General features: G+C 44.1%; 2 protein-coding genes across 8 annotated transcripts in view; one reads left to right on the top strand and one right to left on the bottom strand.

The window, feature by feature from the left end:
- alk (ALK receptor tyrosine kinase) overlaps positions 1–4,138 on the top strand; it is a 334,907-nt gene extending 330,769 nt beyond the window's left edge. For 2 of the 3 annotated variants that reach the window (XM_086182128.1, XM_086182129.1), the window contains exons 28-29: positions 100–190; positions 398–4,138. In XM_086182128.1, coding sequence (XP_086038254.1) covers positions 100–190; positions 398–1,480 — 1,174 coding nt within the window. In that variant the 3' untranslated portion in view covers positions 1,481–4,138. The remainder of the gene's footprint in view (positions 1–99; positions 191–397) is intronic. The other variant, XM_086182131.1, reaches the window with a different exon arrangement.
- A 7,041-nt stretch (positions 4,139–11,179) lies between these two features.
- LOC147246862 (CAP-Gly domain-containing linker protein 4) overlaps positions 11,180–23,929 on the bottom strand; it is a 29,166-nt gene continuing 16,416 nt past the window's right edge. For 3 of the 5 annotated variants that reach the window (XM_086182132.1, XM_086182135.1, XM_086182133.1), the window contains exons 10-15: positions 20,884–21,078; positions 20,672–20,806; positions 16,859–16,982; positions 12,281–12,345; positions 12,067–12,145; positions 11,180–11,778 (exon numbers count right to left, since the gene is read on the bottom strand). In XM_086182132.1, the coding sequence (XP_086038258.1) occupies positions 11,409–11,778; positions 12,067–12,145; positions 12,281–12,345; positions 16,859–16,982; positions 20,672–20,806; positions 20,884–21,078 (968 nt within the window). In that variant the 3' untranslated portion in view covers positions 11,180–11,408. The remainder of the gene's footprint in view (positions 11,779–12,066; positions 12,146–12,280; positions 12,346–16,858; positions 16,983–20,671; positions 20,807–20,883; positions 21,079–23,929) is intronic. The other 2 variants (XM_086182134.1, XM_086182136.1) reach the window with 1 other exon arrangement.

Raw genomic sequence — 23,929 nt, 5'->3', positions numbered from 1 at the left:
TCCAACTGGTGGGAGGTTGCACTTTAATTCTGCCTGAAGCCAACAAAACCAGTGAAGAGAAAATGTTTTTATAGTCTTTTTGCTCGTTTGTCTCCTCAGGTACCGTATAATGACTCAGAGTTGGCAGCACCAGCCTGAGGACAGGCCTAACTTCTCCACCATCCTGGAGAGAATTGACTACTGCTTGCAGGTACTGAAGGGATTAGACTGTGTGACGGGACACTGCCATGTAAATATGAATTAGAGCTCAGTGACTGGAGGGAAATGTGTTCTCCTGACCAATAAAATGCTATTTTGACAATTTTTCACGTTGCATGTCCGCTGAACATGAATGACACAATTACTGCTCAAGCTGAGAAACCCAAATGCATTCTCCTGGTGATCCGACACATTTTAGGACCCTGATGTGGTGACCATGCCTTTGCCTATTGAGTACGGGCCTGTCCCAGAGGAGGAGGAGCGTGCACCCGTGCGCCCTGACGACCCCTCAGGTTCCACCGTGCTGGTGAATGCTCAGGTGCCTGATGGGGAGGCTGTGCCTCCACCTCCGTCCTACCCTGCAGAGGAGACCCGGAGAGGCGGGGAGCACACGGTCAGCTCACCATCCGAGGCCAAAGCACAGACGTCAGCTCAGTCCCAGCCATACCTGCATCAGCACCAGCAACCCCACACTCAGACCTCCGTCACCATGACTACCACCAACACAGTCACCTCCACAGTCACCTCTACACTCACTGCCAAGGCACCCCATGTCTCCACACAGCCAAACCCAGACGGGGGGCACGTCAACCTGGCGTTCACCCAGGGCCACCCTCCGGAGAAGGACGGCCACAACGGGAAGAGCACCAGTCTGTGGAACCCCACATACGGCTCGTGGTTCCTGCAGCAGCAGCAGAGGAAGCAGCAGCAGCAGCAGCAGAGGCAGGCAGGGGTGGTGGGAACAGGAGGCAGCAGTGGCCGGGTGCCCGGCGAGGGCCAGGAGCATGTGGGGCGAACGGTGGCTGAGGTGGCTGGTGCGCTGGGTCTCCAGCACCAGCACAAGAAGTTCCAGCATCAGCACCAACTTCAGCTGCTGCACCAGCAGCAGCAGCAGCAGGGTCTTTGCAGACCGCTGTTGCCGCCCCCACCACCTCCTGCCGCTCAGTCACCTCTACTGTTAGATTCAGCTGCTTTGACGCCGGTTCCCCTCTACAGACTGAGACGGTTCCCCTGTGGGAACATCGGTTATGGCTACCAGGAGCAGAGCATGCCACTGGAAGCCCACAGCAACACCAACCCCCCTCCCCCTCCCCCCCTCCCCTCACAACAGGTTGGTCCCATGTCCTCCTCTGTGGCCCACCAGAGGGCCTCCATTCCCACCTCGGTGTCCCTGGGTCGGCCAGGTATGTCAGAGGACAGCCGTCCACTGCTAGTCACCATGGGCACAGTGCAGGACCCCAGGCTGCCCAGAATGGAGGGCCACAACGCCACTGTGCTTTAGCCCAAATGCTTGTACTGCTGGTCTTTTTTTCGCACCCTGTCTTTGAGGACTGTGTGTTTAGGACACGCAGCATGGAACACTGTGTCAGGACAGAGACCATCATCCTACCGTCCCACTCGTTTGGTTTCTCCCTCCAGGTCAGACAGAACCCATCTCACAAAACCAGAACTGGATGGCTCCATCGGGCTTTTCCCCTGGTAAACTGGATTTGTGTTCAAATCCCCACTGGATACTAAAGCACATCAGAGCGGTTTGGATGGCAAAATGTAGAGTAAAGTTTAAAAGAGTAAAAATGTATTTTTTCAATGCTAAAAGGGGGTCGGGACTGAGAGAGACTCTGAGTGAAATGGCGTTCGCTGCAAAGGAGTAAACACACTTTCTGGGTGTTCGCTGACTGACGGGCACTGACGAGTACGTGGATTCAAATCTCTATATTTTGCCAGACTTCAGACTGAGTCACAAACTTTGGTGACAAGCGTGACTGTAGCAATTGCGAAGTTGTCGGCAGCTGCCAGCCACGTGTGTCAGTTCTCCTGCTGAGCCCTCACACTGGTCATCATCACATCCTTTTGGAGGAACAGCGTGGGAGATGACTTCTATCAGACTATTTTTCAAGAATACCACAGACTGGATTACCAGACATTTATACTAAAAAAGGAAATACTGGTGAAAATGTGTTTGTTGATGTTTGCCTGCCTGCCTGCTTGTTTATTTATTCATTTGTTTATTTATTATTTTGAAGTGGCTCTATAAATTATTAATGAACAGGCTTCTTAAAATCCAAACAAATTCATTTTCCATCAGCTGGTTTTAACTTTTTGTTTTTGAGCTGTTTTTAATGGATTTTAACAAAAGAGAAGTGAAAGGAGAGTTTGAACAACCCAGGACTAGATTTTAGAGCTCAACAGGGAAAACCCGCCTCCACGACGGCTCCGGTTCCTGACGTTCTCATTCAGTTTCACCACCGAGGTTGATGAAGGCCACCAGATTAATTGGTTTTTGAATCTTTGCTCTTGCTGATGGGCTGTCAGAACCCCAGAAGAAGAAAGCTGATGTTGTTCTGTTGTAACTTGTTGAGTCAGAGAGCGAGAGTTTGCAGTGTAAAAGCTTTTGGCTTTCCCTTTGCTTTCAGACGGCGCTCCGAGTTGGACAGAAACGTCTTTTAAAAACTTCTAAATCCAACAGCTCCCGTGACACCATGTGGGAGACACGAACAAGCGCGTTCTAAAAATAAGCGGATATATGCGTTTAATCTCAAGTAATCATGTAAACCAGTTTTTTTATTTTGGTTTTTAAGTTGTTGTTGTTTGACTAACATGTATGTCAAACACTCATGGACCAGTTTGCACCAGTTCATCATGAAAAACTCAGAGACTGGACCACCGTTGCAGTGGCACAACTTGATGACTGGGCAGGAAAGCCTGTGACAGGCCCAGGCCACGCACACCAAATAAATAAATAAACGGCTTGTTGTAACAAACAGGACCTACAGAGGCCTTGAACAGCAGATAGATGGAGCCAGTATTGAAGCAGGTGAAGCAGAAATGATTTATCAAAAAAGGAACACGAGTGTGACTGCAGCAGCAACCGCCCGGCGCCCCTGGTGTTATTGAAATCACTGCGCCACAAACTCTCCTTTCTTCCACGACTCCAGTCGGCTTTGAGACAGTCATGTTTCTTTTCTTATTGCTTTTTATTCTTCCTTTAAAAAAAAAAAAAAAAAAAAAGTCTGGATATAGAAACATTGTGGATATTGCTGAATCAATCTTAACCTTCAAATTGCTATCTCCAAGCACTCTACATTCCTAAATTTGCATATTTTATCTTTTCTATTACAGGATGAATGTTGTGGAATACAAATGAGTCTGAATGAATAGTTTGGATATAAACTGCTTTTGCTCCACATGTGAATGAACTGCAGTCTCATGTACGTGTACACACACACACACACACACACACACACACACACACACACACACAGCGTTATCACTTGTCTGTGTTTAAAGTCTGCTGCTTCTTTTTTCTTCCTTGAATGACACTCACTTACAGTATATCCGTCATCTGATGCCGTGAGTGCGGCGCTGTTGATATTTCAGTGAATGACAACGTGTGTCAATTTCTTTGGTGCTTTGCTTGACTATATTTGGCAATCCTGTCAGTCCGTCTGCTGTGAAGCGATGATGAGCCGTCGTGTCCGTGTCATGACGGCGGCTGACTGATGAAGACAAACGCGCTCCTGTTGGCCAAGTCGATGAGCAGGTTCAATGTCGGCAAGTATTTTGCTTTGTCTCCGGTACAAATGTGTTAACTGCATTCATTCTGTGTTCTCCATCCTTTGATGTAAAAAGACACACTGAACTGCACCTGTAAATGTTGTAATTATAAAGTATTGTACTATGGCTCTGGTAAATGCTGTAAATTGCCCTTCAGAAGACATTCGCCAAAATTAATAAATTACTATATAATAAATGTGTTGCATCTGTCAATCTGCTACAAACACAGAGCTACAACACGTTCCAGAACTTCCTCCTAAAAGTGGATTTCGGGTCCTCATGGATGTTTTTTTTCCCCCCTCCTGCATTCCTCCTTTGTGACTCCAGAATTTAGCGAACAGAAAAACTGTCCAGAGTGACCCAACATCCAGCTGGACACACACTTGTGAGTTGATGTTTTTGGACAGTCTTTCTGCATTTTGGAGTCACAATGAAGTAATACAGGACAAAAAAGAAACCCCCAACATCTTTGTGAGTTCAGTACATCTATTTCTCTGTCGTTGAAAGATAAAATACAGTTTTTGGGTGACCACTTTTTAAAAATCTGGCATTTAATAATATCTCAAAAATGAAATGTGGCTGTAAAATGCAAATCTGTATCTGTCATGAGTGTTATTTTCACACCTTAACAGCTTTAACTCTTATTGGCAGCACTGCGTGGTCTTGATACAAGCTGGCGGTAATGGCTTTGAAGGGTGTCGCTAATTAAAAATAGCTTGCTGTGTACCAGCTCTTCACACAGCCGAAGTTGTGAATCATATGTTAATTTTAACATCTTAATTCAGATTGGAAAAGTTTATCATTCACCCTCCTCAACAATAAATCCTATTTACCTGAGCAGACAGCAGCTGGGCAGTCATTAAAGAGGCAACCGTTTCTCACCTGTCAAATTGGGTAATTTACACAGTTACACACCAGAGGAGGGGTATTTAACAAGGTCTATTTTCTTGTGCTTAAGAATAATTAGGGGGAAAAATCTGTCTCATATGTGTATTATGAAGGAAGCAGGAGATGTGTTCTTGTACACAAGCAGGAGGAGAAAACTAGTTTCACCCGCTCCCAGTGACGAGGACACGTCCACAGGCGAATTGAGATTCACGAACCGTAGTACGCAGACCGCCGTTACCACGAGAGCTCCCCCAAGTGGTAGGCGGAGGGATCCCAGAAATATTTTTTTGCAAAATTAACAAGTTAACGTTTAAAAACAAATAATGCTATCAAATTGTAATTCCATTTTGAAGAAAATATATCAACCGAATCGAAACTGACATTTTATTTCTTTCTTGTAACATTTTTGTGTCAGACTGCTTCCTACGTTGTCACTCCACTCAGGTGATGCTAATGGTAGCAACAAACCTGACGGCGAGTAGCTGAGAACCCGAGTTCTGGCCAGTCCGGATTCGGTCGGACTGAGGAAGAGCAGAGGGCCCGGTGTGTGTATGAAGTTCTCAGCGTTGAAACCAGCAGCTCAGACTGAACCTTTGAACCGGAAACCCGGGAACTGGAGACAAAACAGGAGCCACTGACCAGTCCAGGTCCACCATGCAAACAGGTGCTCCATGGCAGCTCACCTGGAGGCAAGCGTAGCTCCCGAACTCGGTTTTGAAGGTGAACACACGCTTCTTCTTCGCTGCTCACCTCCACACAATCACCGGAACCAGCGCCGATTTGCTCCGATTGACGGTAAGACATCAACCGATTCTGGTGCGCGTCTCGGTCGCCTAGCAACATTGTGAACGTTCCCGCTGTGCTCGGCGCGTGTCGCCCTGAGACCACTGCGTATTGTGTGAAAGTTTGTACTGAGTGTGTACTGGATGTGTACTCAGTTTGTACTTGATGCGTACTAGTTGTGTCCTGGATGTGTACTAGGTGTGTACTGGTTGTGTACAGAGTCTATAAGGTTTGTACTGAGTCCTTTCTGGTTTTGTACTGAGTCTGTACTGGGTGTGTACTGAGTCTGTACTGGGTATGTCCTGAGTCTGTACTGGGTGTGTACTGAGTCTGTACTGGGTGTGTACTGAGTCTGTACTGGGTGTGTCCTGAGTCCGTCTTGGGTTTTGTACTGAGTCTGTACTGGGTGTGTACTGGGTCCTTACTGGTTTTGTACTGAGTCCATCTTGGGTTTTGTACTGTACTGGGTGTGTACGACTGTAGGTGTGTACTGAGTCCTTACTGGTTTTGTACTGAGTCCGTCTTGGGTTGTGTACTGAGTCTGTACTGGTTGTGTACTGGGTGTGTGCTGGTTGTGTACTGAAACATAAACAGAGCTGTCTCGTTAGTCATTTCCACGAGAGCGGCCGAAGCCATCGAGGAGCTGTCCCGTTGCCCACTGAGGGTCCGAGGAGAACCGATGAGCAGCGAGTCTCAGGTTCTCCTCCAGAGGTTGTCTGTCGTGACTGCTCCGACTTGACTCTGTCATCAAGATGATTGGACTGTGCTTTGTTAAATCTCTTGCGCACTTTGGATTCTTTTTCTTGAAGCATGAGCTCAACTAGCCTTGACTCTATTGCTCTTTAGAGGACAAAAATAAGTACGTAATAGAAAATTCATGACATCCACCTAAAAGTAACTGAGAGAATAAAGGAACAGGGTCAAATTTATTTTATGTTGTGGTCTATTCATTTGACAAATAGAGAGGCCGAGCCGTGACTCAGAGAGGACACGGACTGCTTGAGAGAGAAAAGGAGAGCTGAAAAATAGGGGGACATAAGGCCAATAAGAGTACAAGTCTCTGTAGACGTTCTGGAGAAAATCTTAAGGTTCTTATAAAGATGCCAGACTGCTTTTCACTGACATTCAATCTGACCTTAGTTGGAAAAGAGTGCTGCAATCTAAGGACCAAGTTTCAAGATAACAGACTGAGTCCATTTTCACTTGCTGGCCTCTCCTCCAGCCCTCACACTGAAGCTCGGCTGCCAGCCTGTAACAACCTTTAACAAAAGAAAGTGATGCGGCTCGTCCCGGCAGCTCTGTGGATCCTGCTTCACGTGGTGGACTTGGACAGGGGAATGTAGGGTTGTCTACATAAGAACAGGGATTCAGGACTTGATAGAAGGCTACTGGAGGTGTATGAAGGTTGGGTACACAGCAAATTAGACGAAACGCCAGACCTTCACAGTGACTAAAAAGTGGGAAGTGAACTCAAGAGTGTGGTAAACATGAAGCCTGAGCCCAGGGAGGAAAGGACGAGTAACAAGCCCAGCCTGAAGATGAAGAGCCACAGGTCAAACTAGCCCTAACTGTTGCTTTAGATGTGGAAATTAGGAGAGGGATGTTCAAAAAATGTTGCTAGGACACTGAGAATGGACCCTAAAGACCCCTTAAGAGTGCAAGAGAACGCAAGACCTGCACTGTACTGTGCAACAAGAGCACTCGGATTTAACTCGGCACAAACTAAATCCAGATCAGATCTTACTGACACCTGGCATTTATTTGATAGAGGGAAGAAGGGATGGAGGAGAAGCTTCTTCTCTTCTTGTAACAGGGAACTCAAACTCCGAGCTTGGACGCCCCAGCGTTTCATACAGCCCAACATATAGCAATCGTAATCCAAGTCAGCCCTCAAGCCCTCTCATTATTACTATCAGCAGTAGTAGCTAACTCTAAAATTGCGTTATCTTCTGTTGTTCATTCCTAGTACTTTGTGAACTTCATATTTTGTTGTTCCTATTAGCTCTAAGCCAATGTTATCTTTTGGAGTTAATTTTTATTGCTAAACTAACGTTTAGTAATCACCATTACTTTATAGCTAACGTTATGATTTGTTTTGCTAACTGGCTTTAAGCTAACGTTATCTTTTGCTGTTAAGTTGCTCATCAGCACGACAGTATGTCTTTTTCAAAAACCAGCCAGGCTGAATATTTGAAGTGGACTTTTTCTTGTTTTTTGCTGGAATACTTGGAAGCAGCTCTTTAGGAACAAGACAGGATAATCAGCAGGCCCCAGATATTAAGAGTTTGAGACCCAAGGCTTATAAAGATAACTGCCTGGCCAGTAGACCCAGGTAATATAAAACTGAGGCCTGCGGAGTCCAGGCCTCAAGCCTCTTCACATGAAGTACCAGTTCATATTTTACTGTCTCTGTGAAAGGCTCATGCAGTGGTTGCAGTCGTGCTAGAAGAGAAAGCAGCTTTGTCCACAATAAAATCATTTTTAATCAATATTTTTTGTCAATTACACCTCGCCCTGGTAAAGAATGGGTGTAATAAGCAGGATTATGTGCAGTGAGCTGGTCATTATTACAAATAAACCCTGACAGGGTGAATGGAGACCCCAGCAGGATTATCCCAGCATTGTAAACACCAGGCAGAGACTTGTGCTGCTGCCAGCACATATTTGCTAGCGATAGCAAACTGTATTTGTTGGGTGCCAGCGGCGCCGTGCTGCTCTCCATCATGTTAAAAAGCAGACTTGAGTCTGGCCTCATGGTCTCAGGAAGATCATTGATCTCCCATCAGAGATGGGCGCTACAACGAAGTGCTGATGGTGCACTTAAGCGCACAGTGGTATGTCTGAGCTTCCATGCTTCTTTCATTCATCTCAGTTTTGTACTACTGATAAAAAAAAACATTAAATACGTGTCAAACTGCAAAATGGGGCATTGCAAGGAGGCCTATCCATTATTTCTAAAGCCAAGTTAAAATACACAGCATTCGCCTGGCTGTGATTTCCAGATAACAAAGACGTCACCACGCAGAGAGGCAGACTGCAGCAGCACCACTGGGCTTCCTCTAATTTTGCTCTTTGCAAGCTGTTTCCAGAAGCATGAGAAGCAAGAACAACAGTTTGAGCGCTTTTCCTTCTAAAACTGCTGGCTGTGACAAAGGCAGTGGCATTTAAAATAAAAAGAGTCACTGTAAGAACCGATGAAGCAGCTATGAATTTGCTGTTCCCCACTGTCATCAGTTCATGAGACACAACACCAGGTGGGGGTTAATGCAACGCACCTTAAAGTTCATTATACAAATCCTGAATCGTGCCAAACTTTCGTCTTGTTCTTTTACGTCAGTTCTAACCCAAACGTGATCTAAATCCGGCCAAGTAAACCCGTGGACAGCAGACTGGTCTGTGGCAACAGGTAAATGCACACAGCATGCTATCAGCACAGTGTCACACAACTGACCTCTCACAGAAGAAAAAAGAAATCAACCAAAACCAGCTGGGACAAGTCCACCGCAATCAGACATTCTCATACGCAACAGAGACAAATACCAAAACCAGCGTCTCCTCACTATGTTTTTTTAGTTTTTTCATATCAAAGTATGCTCTAAACGCAGCTTAGGAAGAATCTGAACCAGAAAATGGAGGGAATTTATTTACACTTTCCTTGTCACAGTAACTCCTTTCATATCAGAGCAAAGCAGGTTTCAGCTGTCACATTCAGGAGGGAACTGCAGCTCTAGATGGCAGATACAAGATGGAGAACACAAGCAACACTAGATAACTCTGATAGTCGAGAGCTGAGTGAGTTTCCTCAGCTTTGCCTTCAAACTGTCCGGTGAAACACCCTCATAAGTGCAGACAGCCATCAGTCTGACAGTTACACTCACTCATAACTCCAACACACTTGAATTCCTTCACCACACGCAGCTACTCGCTCCTGAGGTGGCCGAAGCATCGTACTCCCAGTGGCTATCAGACCTCTAGAAGCTAACACACAACCCACAGCAACACTTGGCCCTTAGACTGTGTTCCCTGTCAAATGCTCACAATTTGGTGTCTTCAGCTCACAAATGAATAATAAATTATTATTTAAAGAAAAGCAACTTCTAAACTCTTCCTTTAGTCTGTTGTTTCAGGTCATTCTCACCTCCTGAAACAATCTCTCAGAGGTGTGGACAGCCCAGCTCCCTGGATCCTTTCCCTTGCACCGTGTCTCCTGTTTGGACTACAAAACATGCAACAATGAGCATAAATGCAATCAATCAAACATCCATTCAATCACAGTAGAGTGGGGAACATTAACCCCACTGACACCCAGGCTGATGGTAAGAAAACAATAGAGCTCCAGCAGCTGGTTGCTCCAGCATAAACTGAAATGAGTCCCAGCGGAATGACTTGGTAAGTGACTAGACGTGTAGCCATTTCAAAGTGTTTGTGCGATTCCATTTTCAGTCCCTGAAGACGACTCTCCTGTGCACTTTGTGAACAGTCAGGGGGAGTCAAGAATCCCTTTTTTTTATCAGAGGTATACTTGATAAAGAGTCGTGGAGATGAGGTCAAGTTAGAATAGAAGCTTTTATTGTCTTTTTTGTACAAATACTGTCAACATGTAAATGTATCTGACCAAACTCCTCTGAAACACAATCGCACTTCAAATGTTCACACCCACCAACAGCATGAAAAATAATCATTCCGCACAAAAAGACAGAGCCAAGAACCGCTTTGAATTGGAAATCACTCGCGTTACTAGGATTCCCGAGCGCGTACATCCACTGATTAGATTTGAAATGTGGTTTTAAAAAAAGCCAGAGAAATGATCACATAAGAGCTAAACCCAAATGGGAAGTTATTTTTAAATAAGAAAATAACATTTATTGTTTAAGCAGGAAGCTTTTAAAAGATTCACCTCAAATGTTAGCGAGAGATGTGATACTTGAGACAACCTTGGATTTGGACCGCCTCTGCTTTTCAATTACAGGGGGGATCTGACCAGACCGATCAATGAGAGAAGCCCATTGAAGATTCACCTGCTGCTGTGGCCTGCATGCCCTAATTGGATGGTACATGAGTGTTTTACTGAACAGACACTCTGTTTTCCTCATGCACAATCGATGACCTGTGGAGTTGCTCTCATCCAACAGGAAACTCCGTCCTTATAACTTGTGGGAGATTGCGAATGTCCCATGTCAAGCTGCTTTGATTAAGCATCAAATACAATAACGCTGCTCTGAGTTTTCTAGAACTTCAACAACAGTAATGATAGTTTGCTGCAGGAAGGAGCCGCTGGGCCTGAGGATGTACTAGTTTAGTAAATGACAACACTGTTTATCCTCACAGCGGCACAATACTTGCTTTATTTACGTCGCTAAAAGTTCATGTACGTCACAGGAACCTGCTTCTATTAATTCTATTCTGGTACAAGCTTAATGGCTTAATTAGATTCACATTGCATCAAAAAATTTTGACTTAACTTCCACAAATTATCTTTTTGGGCTTATGACAAGCCCAGAAGAACAATCACTCCTTTGTTTCAAAGTGCTGTTAATTAATACACACACACAGCTGCAACACACTTTTGGTTAGAGGGAAGACTAAATCTAAATTAACCTAAATTATCTGATAAAAATCGGATCCAAATGAGCTTCAGGTGTTCACACATCTATTCCACCTCATATTCTGATACTGATGTTTTTCAGTGCGATCAAAGTAGTGCAGTATTTTAAGTCCTGTTAGAACCCTCCCACCCCCCACCCCCACCCCCACCCCGCTTCCTGCCAAAGACTCACATTAATGAGAATTTAAAGTTAATTGAATAAAGTGCTTTATTTGCCTCCTGCATTTTTTCCTTAATCTAATCTAAGAGTTTGAATTTGAACTATTAATGGATAGTTTTGTAACTGGAGCTCCAGCCACCTCTGGATGAATGCAGACTAACTTACTAAGAAAAAAGACTGAAGCAGCTCATAAACATATCCATGGAGCTGAGCCCATTCTCAACTGTTTTTATCCATCAAACGTGAACCGTTGATGCCGCGGTAGGTGACACGGCTGGGACGGACCAGCACACCGTGGCCAGGGCGGCAGGTGAAGTAGCGGCGACCGCCAACAGAGCCATCATTCTTGCCCTTAGGGCTGCGGAGCTCCAGACCCAGCCAAAGGCCCGGAGCGAAGTCAGCTGTGCCCAGGTAACGGATGAAAGCCATTTCATTGGCACTGCTCAGCAGGACCTGCATGCCCACGTGGAGGCGGGCCTGGCCGTCACAGCTGGGTGGTGGGCTGGACCCCGCGGTGCTCCCGGGAACACTGCTGCTGCCGCCACTCAGGGTGCTCCAGCGCCGGCGATGAGGGTTGGAACGACTCCTACTTTGTTTTTTTTGGGGGGGTGATGAATTATGGGAGTGTGAGAAAAATAAAGATTGAGGAGAAAAGCAGAGAGAGTTGTAACGAGAGCAAGCGCGCGACGCACAGGGGAATTGATCCTCAATCTGCTGTTCATTCTCATTATTCCCACAATCATGCGGTAGCCATTTCTAAAGCAACCCTTTGCTGACTAATAGCACTGCGTTTGACTCCTGCTGCTGTGGGGGATTAAGATGAAGCTGGAAAGCTTTGGGAGGCATAAATGTGAGGTGGAAAATAGGACACACACACCTGGTGACTGGGCTGCTCCAGCTCGACTCCTTCGGGGCAGCGATGGCTGACGATGTGCTGAAACTGCGACGGATTGTCCCTGCACGGTAATCACAAGTGTCAAGTACTTCCATGTGTGTTCTTGCATGACAATGGCTTAGCAATACATGATGAATGCACAGACACATTTCAGTAGCATCCCACAGTAATCACGCAACACCGGCGGACCGCTCACCACTGAAGGGACGGTTGAGACGTGCCGAGGAGAGCTCTGACAGGCAGTCAACAGATCCATGGATCCTGTGAATAAGGGGACATGTTTCAGTTGACATGTCAGCTGACATGGGTTTACATGATGCCCCCCTATGACTGTTGACTGGTTGACCCCAGTGGGACCAGCAGGACGAGCAGTCTAGGTATGTCAGCCCAACTCAGAAAAGAACTTTCAGCCGGGGCGACGTGTTTTCATGTGTTCTACATGTCCAGTTTTAGTTGAACGAACACTAGTATTCTGACATTATTTAATCATAGCAGCTCATCTATTTCCAGTGATGCAGAATAGGGAGAGAATTCAAGAGAGTAACCAGGATGTCCACTACTAACTGATACCAGCGGCATTTCAGAGTCGACTGAGCCCACATCAGACGATGAATCCCTCTCAGCGAGACGAGAGAAAAACGACCGTTTCTGCTGTTTGCACAAGAACCCCTGTCCTTCTTATTGATGGTTTCCTTTGTGGCAATATGACTATAACACCGTTAGAGTTTGGAAAGCCATTAAGAGGAAGACTACTGGTATCAAGGGATGAGAAATAGAGGAAAAAAGTGTTACCTTGTTTGCTATGTGAGTGGTGGGCTACAGAACCAAAAGTGTGTGCAGGAAAGCTGTTTGTTTTCCTAATGGGTTTTGATAGCTGCTGACAGCAGAAGAAAAGTGAAGCAGAAACTCAGTTGCTGGATGCAGAGGACGTGAGATTCTCCATTTGACAGAGGGAAACCATGTGCTTGCTTGAAAACACAGCGCCCCGGGGTTAATTAAGAAGAAAGAAAAGAGAAAGACATGAATAAAGGATGGCACGAGAGGGGGAAAAAAAAGGCACTGACTTCCAAAAAGCAGCTTTTATCTCATGGAAGACTTAAATTGTGGATTAAAACAGAATCAACATCAGGAAGGAAATGAGAGCGATGAAGACATTGGAAGAGGAGAAATTGCCTGAAAAAGCCCCCAAGGGTCTGCGGGGAATTGAAACTCAAAGCTCAGGGTAACAACAGGTGGAGACGTCAATTTTTAACTTAAGTGGAATGTGTTAATTTGGTGCTTCTCTTCGCTATCAAAACCTGCAGTATTACGGATGCTTTTTAAACTTGGCTCTTTGTATTCAGCTATAATACTCATTAAGCAATTCAGGCGCCGGACTGTCAATGTGCCATCCAGTTAAAAAGGTCAACAATTTGGGTCCTCTGGCATTAGCTGTGATGTCAAAACAAACCAGTCTGTGGCAGTGAATAATTTAGTGGCTCCTGAATATGCAAGTCAAACAACTGTGTGCATATCCGCGTGATTAAATGGTCTCTATAGATACCCACAGCAGCGCACAACACATCTGTTAGGCCAACACTTAACAGTTGGAGGCTATACAGTTGAAGAGAGAATCAGGATTCAATTACAAACAGGCACCCCTTCATTAGCAAACAGTCCAGCGTTCCTCGGGCCATTTTGATTGCCTGTATTCCAATAGTTTTCTTATTACTACTGATTAGAGCGATGCAGGAATGAGTTCAAAAACCCATAAATAAGTTTGCGTTGGTGAACGGCCGCTTCCCTCCTCTCAAAGTCAATTGGATTTTAGTTAAATGTGTGAGGTCCGCTGTTAAAACAAGCTTGAGATATTACAGCATTTTGTTCTGTGTCATAAAATATGTCTGTAATTACCACAACCGGGAATTCTAAAGCCTCTATGTGTCTTACAACCTGAGTGCTAACAAAGTGGCGATATAACTGCAAAAGCTGTTGGGAGCATTCAACATCTAAAAGCTAAAAACAGAAGACGCCTCAGATTTGTCTTTTTAGTGGAGGGAACTGATTACATAACATCAGAACAACCGAGTACCGATTCACGTTTTATTCATCTGTGCCAAAGAGGACATCTGAGGGAGAGTGAAGGACCATGGCAAGTCACCTCTGCAGCACAGTCAGGCTAATGGTTTACAAAACTTGGCCCGCACAACACTTCCTATTTGTGATTTGAAATGCACAGTTGGCCATAGCGACACTCCTAACCTGAGGATACAGCTGGTGAAACACAAAATACATCTACAGCTGGAGAGTGAACTGTGCTGAACAGCCTGGAGGCAACGTCCCTGGCAGCAGCTGAAGCTAACGTTAGCAGCACACCCACAGATTGAGATGTGTGGATTTCATAGTTTTATTACTACAAGGAAAAGTACTGATCACTGGTACTATTCAGCGGAGCAAAGTATCAGATTAAAGGTTTATGTTGGATACCACAACTAAATTCCAGGTGGACGGCGCCCTAAAACATTTGATATCATCTTTAGATCCAAAAAATTATTAGAAAAGAAAATATCACCTTAAAACATGCTCGTCCTACCATGCAGGGCACAGGGGGTGGCACATTTTTTTAGCCTTCATAAAATATCTGCACAGCATCTATAAATATTCCTAGATGACTCTTGTCAGTCAGGGCACGGCTGAGATTAAATATTATTTACGAAGATGATGTACATTATTATAATCATCTAGGCTTCCATTAAAAACATCAAATTGAAATGTGTATAATTGAAGCCTTTCTGCATATTAAAAGGTTGAATTATATGTTAGGAAATGATAGCGTAAAAGCACAAGCAGACCATATATTAGAAGGCCATTTAGGCACCTCGGGGGACGAGTGCGGTTGAGTCGAAAGCATCTTTTGAATGAGGTCTACAGATCCAAACATCCCCCAACCAGCTTTTGTGAAGACAAAACTCTGATGAAGTAACATTGTCTCACAAAGAAAGGCAGCGTTGAATCTCAGGTCATGTGCAGTGTCACCATGTGACCTTCCTGCTGTTACCTGCTTGTAAACATGCGAGATGAAGGAGCCACCTTCAGAACAGATCTGGAAGTTTCCATTTATCTCTCAGCAAATTGCTAATACAAGGTGTTTTACAGCAGGAACTAAGTCAACCAGTGAACAGGCGAAACACGACCACAAAACATTAGATTCAGCAGCCGAGAAAAATATCAGAAAAACACAACTGTATACATAATTAAAGAGTGCAGGAACCAGTAAACCCATAGCACTGCAATGGTATTTCCAACCAAACATTTCTTGACCAACTGATCATAATTGCTGCTGCTAGCTGAACTGTCAATGATGTCAATCAACACTAAATATCCAAATATTCAATGGTCCCGGTTAGAAAGGGAAACCAGGTTCCTTGTGAACGCTTCCAAGCCGACACCATTAACCAGCTGGCTCACGTTGATTCCACCTCAGGAGGCTGCGACATCAAGGCTGCTAATCAGCCTTCCCCTTGGGAATCTGACTGGGATTCTCACGTTCAGAAGCTCACTGTTGAGCTCTACAGAGCGAACAGCAACGGGCCATTAAGACTAACTACTAAACCGACTGGACACTAACCAAGTGTAGGACATTCAATTAGATGCAGCTCCTTGTATTCATGTGTAAATAAAAGTGCTCCAAACCCCATGAGATGAAGAGTCACAGTGAGGGAAGCAGATCCTGAGTCTGCAGGAGAATCTTGTGGAAAAACTGCTGATAATAGACTAGATACATACGTTCTGATTTCTACAAGGGTGGTGATGCACACTCTTCCCTGTACTTGTATATCTATCAGTGTAATTTTATATATATTTATATATATATATATAAATATATCACAATACTGTTCAGGAAATTCAGAAAAACGCTCCAACATTACGATAATCACATCTGATTTGTTTTCCCTTTGAACCGTAGCTTCCTTATAAACAAAACCAACAGCAGATCAAGTTCTTTGTTCTCCTCTGGTGTCGGTTAGGATGCATCCTCCCACTTTGTGTTTAAAAAATGAAAAATATGGCCGCTATCTGCTGAGACATATTATTATGCATCTATAGTAAGAACCACAAAGAAACTGCAGACTGCTAAATCATGCCTCCTGTGGCAAAATGTTGTTAGAAGCTCTGTAAAAAAAGAAAAAAGTAGAAAGGGAAAAAAAAAAAAAGCCATCAAGCGTCATTTAAATGTCCTGTTTTCTTACTGGCAGCGGCAGCAGGATGACACAAAGTTATTCTCAAACATATCACACAGTGAAACTCACGTCTTCTTTTTTTGTTGTGAAAATTCAACCTCTTTGCATCCCTCAGCTCTCGTTTCAACATGACAAACACAACATCCATAATCCATATTTAAAGGAAGGAGTAACAACATCTGGGTCATTAAGAGGTGCCACACGAAATTGAGAAGTCATGTTGTGAGGAAGCCCGGGGCCTCGCATTTGACAACTGAGATGTTAATCACTAATATTGCCGCAAAGAGGGCGAAATCAGAAACGTCACACTCGCACAAATGACACTGTCAAAGGAGTTCATTAGTGCCATCAGATGTATTGATGAAGGCAATGAAGTGCAACCTCGGGCTTTTCAGGGCAATGTTGAATTCTTCAAATATCTGCTCCCAAGAATGTTCAAGTTACTTCTTTGACAAATCTGTTCTTATTTCTGTGGGTGGGCATTGACAAATGCAACGGGGACTCCATGAATCAATGGTTGAGACTGGAAGATTTCTTACAAGACTTGCACTCACCTTTGAACACGAGACGGAGGAGCAAAGACCCCATGCTTTGGTGGGCAGCTGAAGTATCTCACTCCACCCACTGATCCATCATTCTTACCACTGGGTTTGTCCAGTTCGATGCCCAGCCAGAGTCCTGGAAGACAGGCAGAGAGGGAAGATGTCAAAAGCAGGACTGTCAGAATGCTGAGATGAGCTGTGAAGCGCCAGCATGGAAGCTTTCCCTCCTGTCTTTTGGAGATGCATAAGAAGAAACAATCCCATTCCAAACCTCGGGGAAGAGATTCCACTAAAAATACAGTACTACAGTTCTATATATCAGAGGGAATTTGCACCCAGACATGAAATTATTTTTTTTTCAAACACAGTTTTGTGAAGTATCACTTTTACCCCAAATTCCCTTTGTGGTGCTCTCACTGATTGGCTCTTACTTTCAGTCGGTGGAATGATGGGACGTCATGCAAGGCACCTCATTCCTTTTTCTCTGCTTTAATGACTTTAGTACAACCTTGTTTCTGCCAAATTATGATGTAGGCAAAATATTCAAAAGATATCAGCTAACATTGATTTGTTCAGCAAGGAGAAGAGCTGCTTTCCACAGGAAACCACAGCCTTCCGTGTAGTGGGGCTGGAACAACAGAGCACACTTTCACTGTTTTAGGAGAATCAAAAAGAAACTTGTGACTGAAATCCCATCAAACATGGTGCTCAGTAGATGTCTTAGTGCTCCTCCATGCAGCTCGACACCCAGGCAGAACTACTGTCTCAATATTAATGAACACTCCAAGCTGTTTCCTGCCTGGGTTTCGATTGGCTTTTGCTCAGCAGCCGCTTTCATAATTTATCTTTCTGAGTATCTTCTGTCCAATACAAGGTACGCCTTTGCCAAGACTGGTCGACTGGTAGTTTCTGTAACCACTCCACAAATGATTCATTCATCTAGAACTGGTTACTTGGCTGCATGCTGATCTTCACACCAGCCCTCCCTGCTCGCCAGTCTAACAATGAAACATAGCTCACGTGGCCTCTAAGAGTTAAACGATTTTCAATAATTAAATACGGCTGCCACGGGAAGTTGGCAACAGGGACCATAAGTGATCGGGATCCAGCTCAGACTTCAATGTTGAAAATGTTTCAAAGTCTCTCAAGGATTCTGTGACGCAGTCATTGAATTACGGAGCAAACATGAACGGCAAGTGGTGGTGGCTTAAAACATAAAATCCCAAAACACATAATAAACATACTATTAAACACACTTCACAAACTTTGACATTTTCCTGCAAAATAAAAACAACGCAGAATAAACTGAGGAAGTTCCTCGGTGTACCGAGCACCAACCACAGGCCGCTTCTACGTTTCGAGACAAACCGCAAACCCTTGATCCTCTATGACATCCCTATAGAACCAACAGAAGAACACTAAAATTGAAAAGGACAGCAATTATTTATTAAGGGGATAATTAATAATTCAAGTTGACTTTGAAGGGTTCACTTCAACATTTTTTCCCAATCTAAAAAGGCACCACTTGCCAATCATGTATGTCATTTAACTTTTACAGAGAGAACAGCCTGGTCCCCTCGGAGCACCAAGTGTTCTTCCTTTAACCGTCTGCTGGTACACAGAGTGAAGAAGATTCCAATTCCAAGTGCAGCAAAGCAAAAGTATGCGTGTAGTCAAATGTCAGACTTTTGAGTCACTGTCCCATCGAGTTAAGAATGACTGAATTTTGGTATTTTATTTTTTTTAAAGAAACTGATCGTACACCTTCTATATACTCTGAGACTTAAGTTTCTGCTCCCTCCATGTTCACTCTCCTTCTTGCAAAATGCAGCCAGCGGTCTAGTTGTTACACTACCGTGTGTAAAAGTGAACATGGAGTGTTTATTTTCGCTCCTGCCTCCTGCCCAGAGTGCTGCTCTGTCTAGCAGCAAAGCAGCTTCTCTACTCCCCCTAGCCAAATATGTGGTCTCCATACACGCCATTGTGCAACACCGTGCTGAGTGTTTATTTTGTCAAAATTGAAGCCCCACTTCAGCAGCACTTACAGACACCAAACCTTCCAGTTTTATTCCTTCCTTTATGCCCAAGGCTTTTACTGAGGTTTGTTCGTATATCACTCACAGCCTGATATACAAAACATTTATCCTGAAAAAACACATGGACAAATAGATTTTTATGGCTGTTGACAGTATTTTCTGATTTACGGAGTGATAAAACAGGTATCCAAAATCCCCTCGATAAAAATGCCAGCATGAAACACAAGACTTGTTACACCTGTTCAATATGTCCACATTTATCCAGTGCAAATGAATGCAAACGTTTGCATACTTAACACCTTAACTCCTCCTTTTATTTTTCACAAAACTTGCAATAAAGCTTCATGGTGCTGTCAGGCTTAATCACTGTTAGAGAATCCGTCTCTTGGGGGGACGGGGACGGGGTTGTCATGGTTTGCAGTGTTATATCATTATTAAATAACATGTCACTGACACCAAATAGCTGTTTTGATTTCATTTGACAGCTGGACAATCAGTATTAGTCCCCGTGTCAATAAATATTAAATAAAACAAATGCAATGGTTAGAAATTTGACATTCAAAATGTAATTAGGTTTCTGTATTGATAACACACACGAGACAAGCTGTCTCTCTTATCCCCTGCTTCATTTTTACAATGTTTACGAAGTAGCAGAAGTTGGCTCTTTCCATACCTGCTCCAGACACATTTGCTGTTGTTTTCCCTTCAGCAGTTCAGGGTTTTTGAAGCGATACATGTATTGTTCCAGCAGGTTTTGATAACTGAGTTGATTTCTCTTTATTTGCACGCTGCCTAAGTCTATACAGTGTTATGGGTATGTCAAGAAGGGCTTCACAGTGTTCCTGTCTCTTGGAATGTATTGTGCAATTAGACAAGAGTTTGGTTTGCTGCCTTCTGAGAAGTTCAAAAATCACAAGGCGTATAGACAATGTCTGTTTTTTTTCAGTTTAGTGGGGTATGAGTAGGCCTGAGTAGCGTGGTGCAGGAATGGGTCCTAGGACTCAGCATCATTGAATGTCCAGTTCCCTCTACCCAAAGTCAATAGTTTTTTTATTTTATCATGTCTGAAATAATGTCTGTGGTTTACAGAGGCTTAAGGTATTTTGACGTTTTATTCTACGGCCTCAAACACGTCAGTAAATATCGCTGTCGTGATTTCTGAAGTGTTTATCTACCGCTGGCCCGACAAAAAAGTATCACCCCTGCGGCACTCGGTGCAGTCACGTTTCCTGAAGGCTTCCTGAAGACGTAGTTCCTCAGACAGTGACTCTGGTCCTTCAGTCCCTCAAGCACAGAGGGGACCAGTCCTGTATTAAATGCAGGCTCTGATTAGAGGCAGTCGTTTATTTCTCCTTCTCTTTATTTGATAAGTATATGCCTATTCTAGGCTCCTGCTGGACTGATGGACCACCCCATAAGAGAGTGAGAGGAGCCCTGGCACAATTCTTTGTTTTACTTGAGGAAATATGGTCTAACAATTGTAGGAAAATCCTTCCAAATCAGACTTCAAAGAGGTTTTTTTTCTTGTGCACAGTCTTGTATCATAATCAAATTCCCAACTTAAATAAGACATAAGTGAAATTAGGCTGAATTACCGATTTGTTTCTTATTTGATTCCAGCATGTGATTGAAGTGTCATGCAGACAATAAAGATGAAAGCCGAAAAAATCCATCAAATAAGGAGCGGTGTAATGAAGAGAAATCAGTGTGTCATGCATAATATATATATTTTTAGTTTGATTTCAACTGACAAGTCTTCATAGGGAGAACATCAATTTTAATGGCTAACCTGGAGCGAAGCTTGTCTTTCCATAGAACTGAACAACGCCAGTTCTCTGGCCTACAACCAGAACCCTATCACCCAGGCGGAGCTCAGGTCCTTCACACACAGAGCTGCTAGCTGAGGGGGTTCGGCTTCGAAGACCTGGGGGGAGAGAGACGTTAACAGAGAGTTACAACCATGACCTTTATTATCCAATACCATAAATGATAGACACACACTTGCTGAAGTGTTTGCAGGGATGCCAGGTGAAGAGCGGAGGCCCGGCGACGGTGTGGTACGGGGACTGGGAGAAACACGTTCCCGTCGCTGCCTGGCAGGAAAACGTTGCCGTGGCAGTGGACGAGGTCGAGCGCCCGGTCCCTGCCGGGAATCCAGCGATGAGGATGACGAGGAGAGAGACCGAGATAGAACACCTGCGATCAAAGTAACTCAGAGGAATGAGTGACGGGAAATGCAAACAGCAGCAATCTAAAGTGGCATAAACTTGCCAGAACAATCAAAAAGGTAGGAACTGCGTGATACTTCTTCATACTGAAGCCCCCACCCAGCCGTTCAGGTCTTTAAAAGCCTCATAAATCTTGTTATTCCGTTGAAATAATGAAGCTCAGCCTCATTGTTCAGTTTCATTTTTCTGAATATGAGCGGCCTTTGGCACTTAAATCCAGACCGTTACCACTATACTATTCAGTAATCCAGTCAGCGGTCTCGATATGACACGAATCTTGTTGGCTCCAGCTTTTATATGGAGGAGGGGGATGACCGGTTTCACTCTTAAGGAGCCATTTTGACTCAAGACCTCATTAAGCTTCTGACTTTCACAGACCTTCACAGGCCAGTTCACTAGGAGGCTAATTGATTCAATCTATGCCAAAGTACTTTAAGATGAGGGAAAGATTCAGCTTCAAACCAGCTGGAACTTGAGATTCAGCTTCGACCGTGACGGGAGGAAAAACACTTTCAGAGGGTTGATTTCAGTCGCAGGCCTCGACCAAGAGTGTACCGCAAATACGCTACATGCTTAACTCTTTTTAGACATACATATTCATCATAGATATGATATCTGAGGACAGTCCATAAATAAAATGTAAAATGTTAAGAGTTTGGTCATGTTTGTACAACTTCAAACTTACTTTGGCAACTGAAATAACACGAAAAACATGCATTTATCTCATTTAGCTCGACAGTCATGTTGTATCATATGAAGAATGAGGAAACTAAAAAGACACACAGTGTAACACTCCAGGAGTTGAAGCAGAGACAAAATCTACACTGGCAAGCTCAAATAAGATGGAACTCAACATATTTTAGTAATTTTATTGTGTGACGGTGTAAGAAATGGTCCCAGACAAGCATCTAGACAAACACAAATGCCCCGATGATAGTAAATATGAAAGAACAATAAATAAGTAAAAACAAACTGCAGGAGGAACTAAAGTTGTGCAGTAAAAAGCATTCATTTATCAAAATCTATGTATTTAGAACCCTGTAAGGAAAACACCATGTTCTAAATAAATCTGTTTAAACTGCTCTGGAACCGTCAGCTTGGTATTTATTTTGGCCTGATTGCCATTTGAGTTCCCATTCAGGGAAAAGCCTGGAAATGTTGCCAAGAGTTGTGTCTTTCCTTTGAACTCCAAAAAGGAGACTATATTCCTACTCTGAATACCAAAAATTTCTTGTCACTTGACCTTTAGCTGGCAGGGACCTCCTGGCCCGTACTATCCCATCCACATACTGACATTCACGCTAAGTGACAGACTGCAATACAGACTGAGGCTTTATGAATCAATCTGTGGTGCTTTGAGAGTATTGTCTGTGTTCCCACCACCCTTTTGGCCTGAGCTACAGTTGACATGCTAATAGGGGCCAGCCCAGCATTCTGCTGCGTCTGTCTCTGCTGGTTAGTCAGACGAGACCATTTCACAATGACCTACTCTATCTACAGACACACACCAGCAAGCTGTCTGCAATGCAGAGCCAGTGGGATGCTAAAACACAGGTGGCGTGGAGTTTGGGCAGGCAGTAAATGGCTAACAAAGGCCCTGAAAAGTGTTTGGTCATAAATTAAGTCTGGTTCCTGGGTTGTATGGAGGGGCTGCTGACACACACTCTCTCAAATGCAGCGCAAGCCACACATACAAACTCACATTCACCTTGTGATGAATGGCTGCCAGGCTATTCAGCCTGTCTAAGCTGTAGTTATTAAACCCCGCTTAATTGGACTATCAATCACCTGATTCCATAGGCTACTAATCACGTCAAGATCAATTGGCCTTCAAAACCATTGAATATTACACTACTACCAATAAACTGTAAAGCCTCGAGGGCGCAAGAACCACAGAAAAACCCACTGAGACAAGTTTCGAAGAGCCTACAGTGGGCAGGAGTAGAGCATGTGTGAGGGTGTGGTCGGGCCACTGCAGAAGCAAGGTCTTGTGGAGTCTAATTTATGCGTTGTCCTTTGGCAGTGCTTCAGAATCTACTTTTCAAAGCATTTGAGGATAATTAATATGAAAGCTCAGATGCAATAAATCCTGCCATGAGGTGGTAAGTCGAGGAAGAGGCACCAGCTGGAGGTGTGACTTTGCTGATGGCCTCACCTGGACACCGTGCAGAAGCCCAGCCCCTCTATGGCGCGCTAACAGCCCACGGCGTCTGACGGGAGAACTCCAAGTATGGGAACATCAAATGAAATCAAATTCTTACTATTGTACATAAAGATGGATATTGATGACTGTGGAAAACAATACTTTACTAATAATACATTAGACTGTATATGATGAATATGTTAGGAACAGGGTCCATACCCAGGATATCACACAGGAGGCTGATGAGATGTAATCCAGTTAATGGAGAGTGGGGGGTGATTAGCAAGGCTGCTGCCAGTTTCTTCCCCAGAGTAATGAGAATGTTTCTGTTGCTGCAGTACTTTACTTCATGTCCCAAACCTCTCAAGTGAGTGTACTTGAAGAGTTATTTCTTCAGCAAACAAGGATTATTAGGTCATCATTTATCGATCTAATGCAGTTACTCCAGAATGTTGGTGTGTATGAGACCGGTAGGGATTGTTGTGTTTTTGCTCGTCGTGTCCTCCTGGGACCAGGACTACTTCGGATGTGAAACTCAGCTCCTTTATCTGTGCTCACAGAAGTAGTTGAAGTATTTCCTGGACTTGAGGAACCTCCCGACGTTTTAGTTTCACATTATATTTGATTATTGCTATCGAAGACTTCAGGCTGATACTTGGATCCAATTTCTTTAAGG

This window comes from Aulostomus chinensis, chromosome 17 (genome assembly GCF_037954235.1).
Source record: "Aulostomus chinensis isolate RoL2024-O1b breed Wild chromosome 17, RoL_Achi_v1.0, whole genome shotgun sequence".
In the NCBI taxonomy this organism is placed as follows: Eukaryota; Metazoa; Chordata; class Actinopteri; order Syngnathiformes; family Aulostomidae; genus Aulostomus; species Aulostomus chinensis.
The sequence above is the reverse complement of the archived record's forward strand: the minus strand, read 5'-3'. Positions and strand labels throughout refer to the sequence as shown.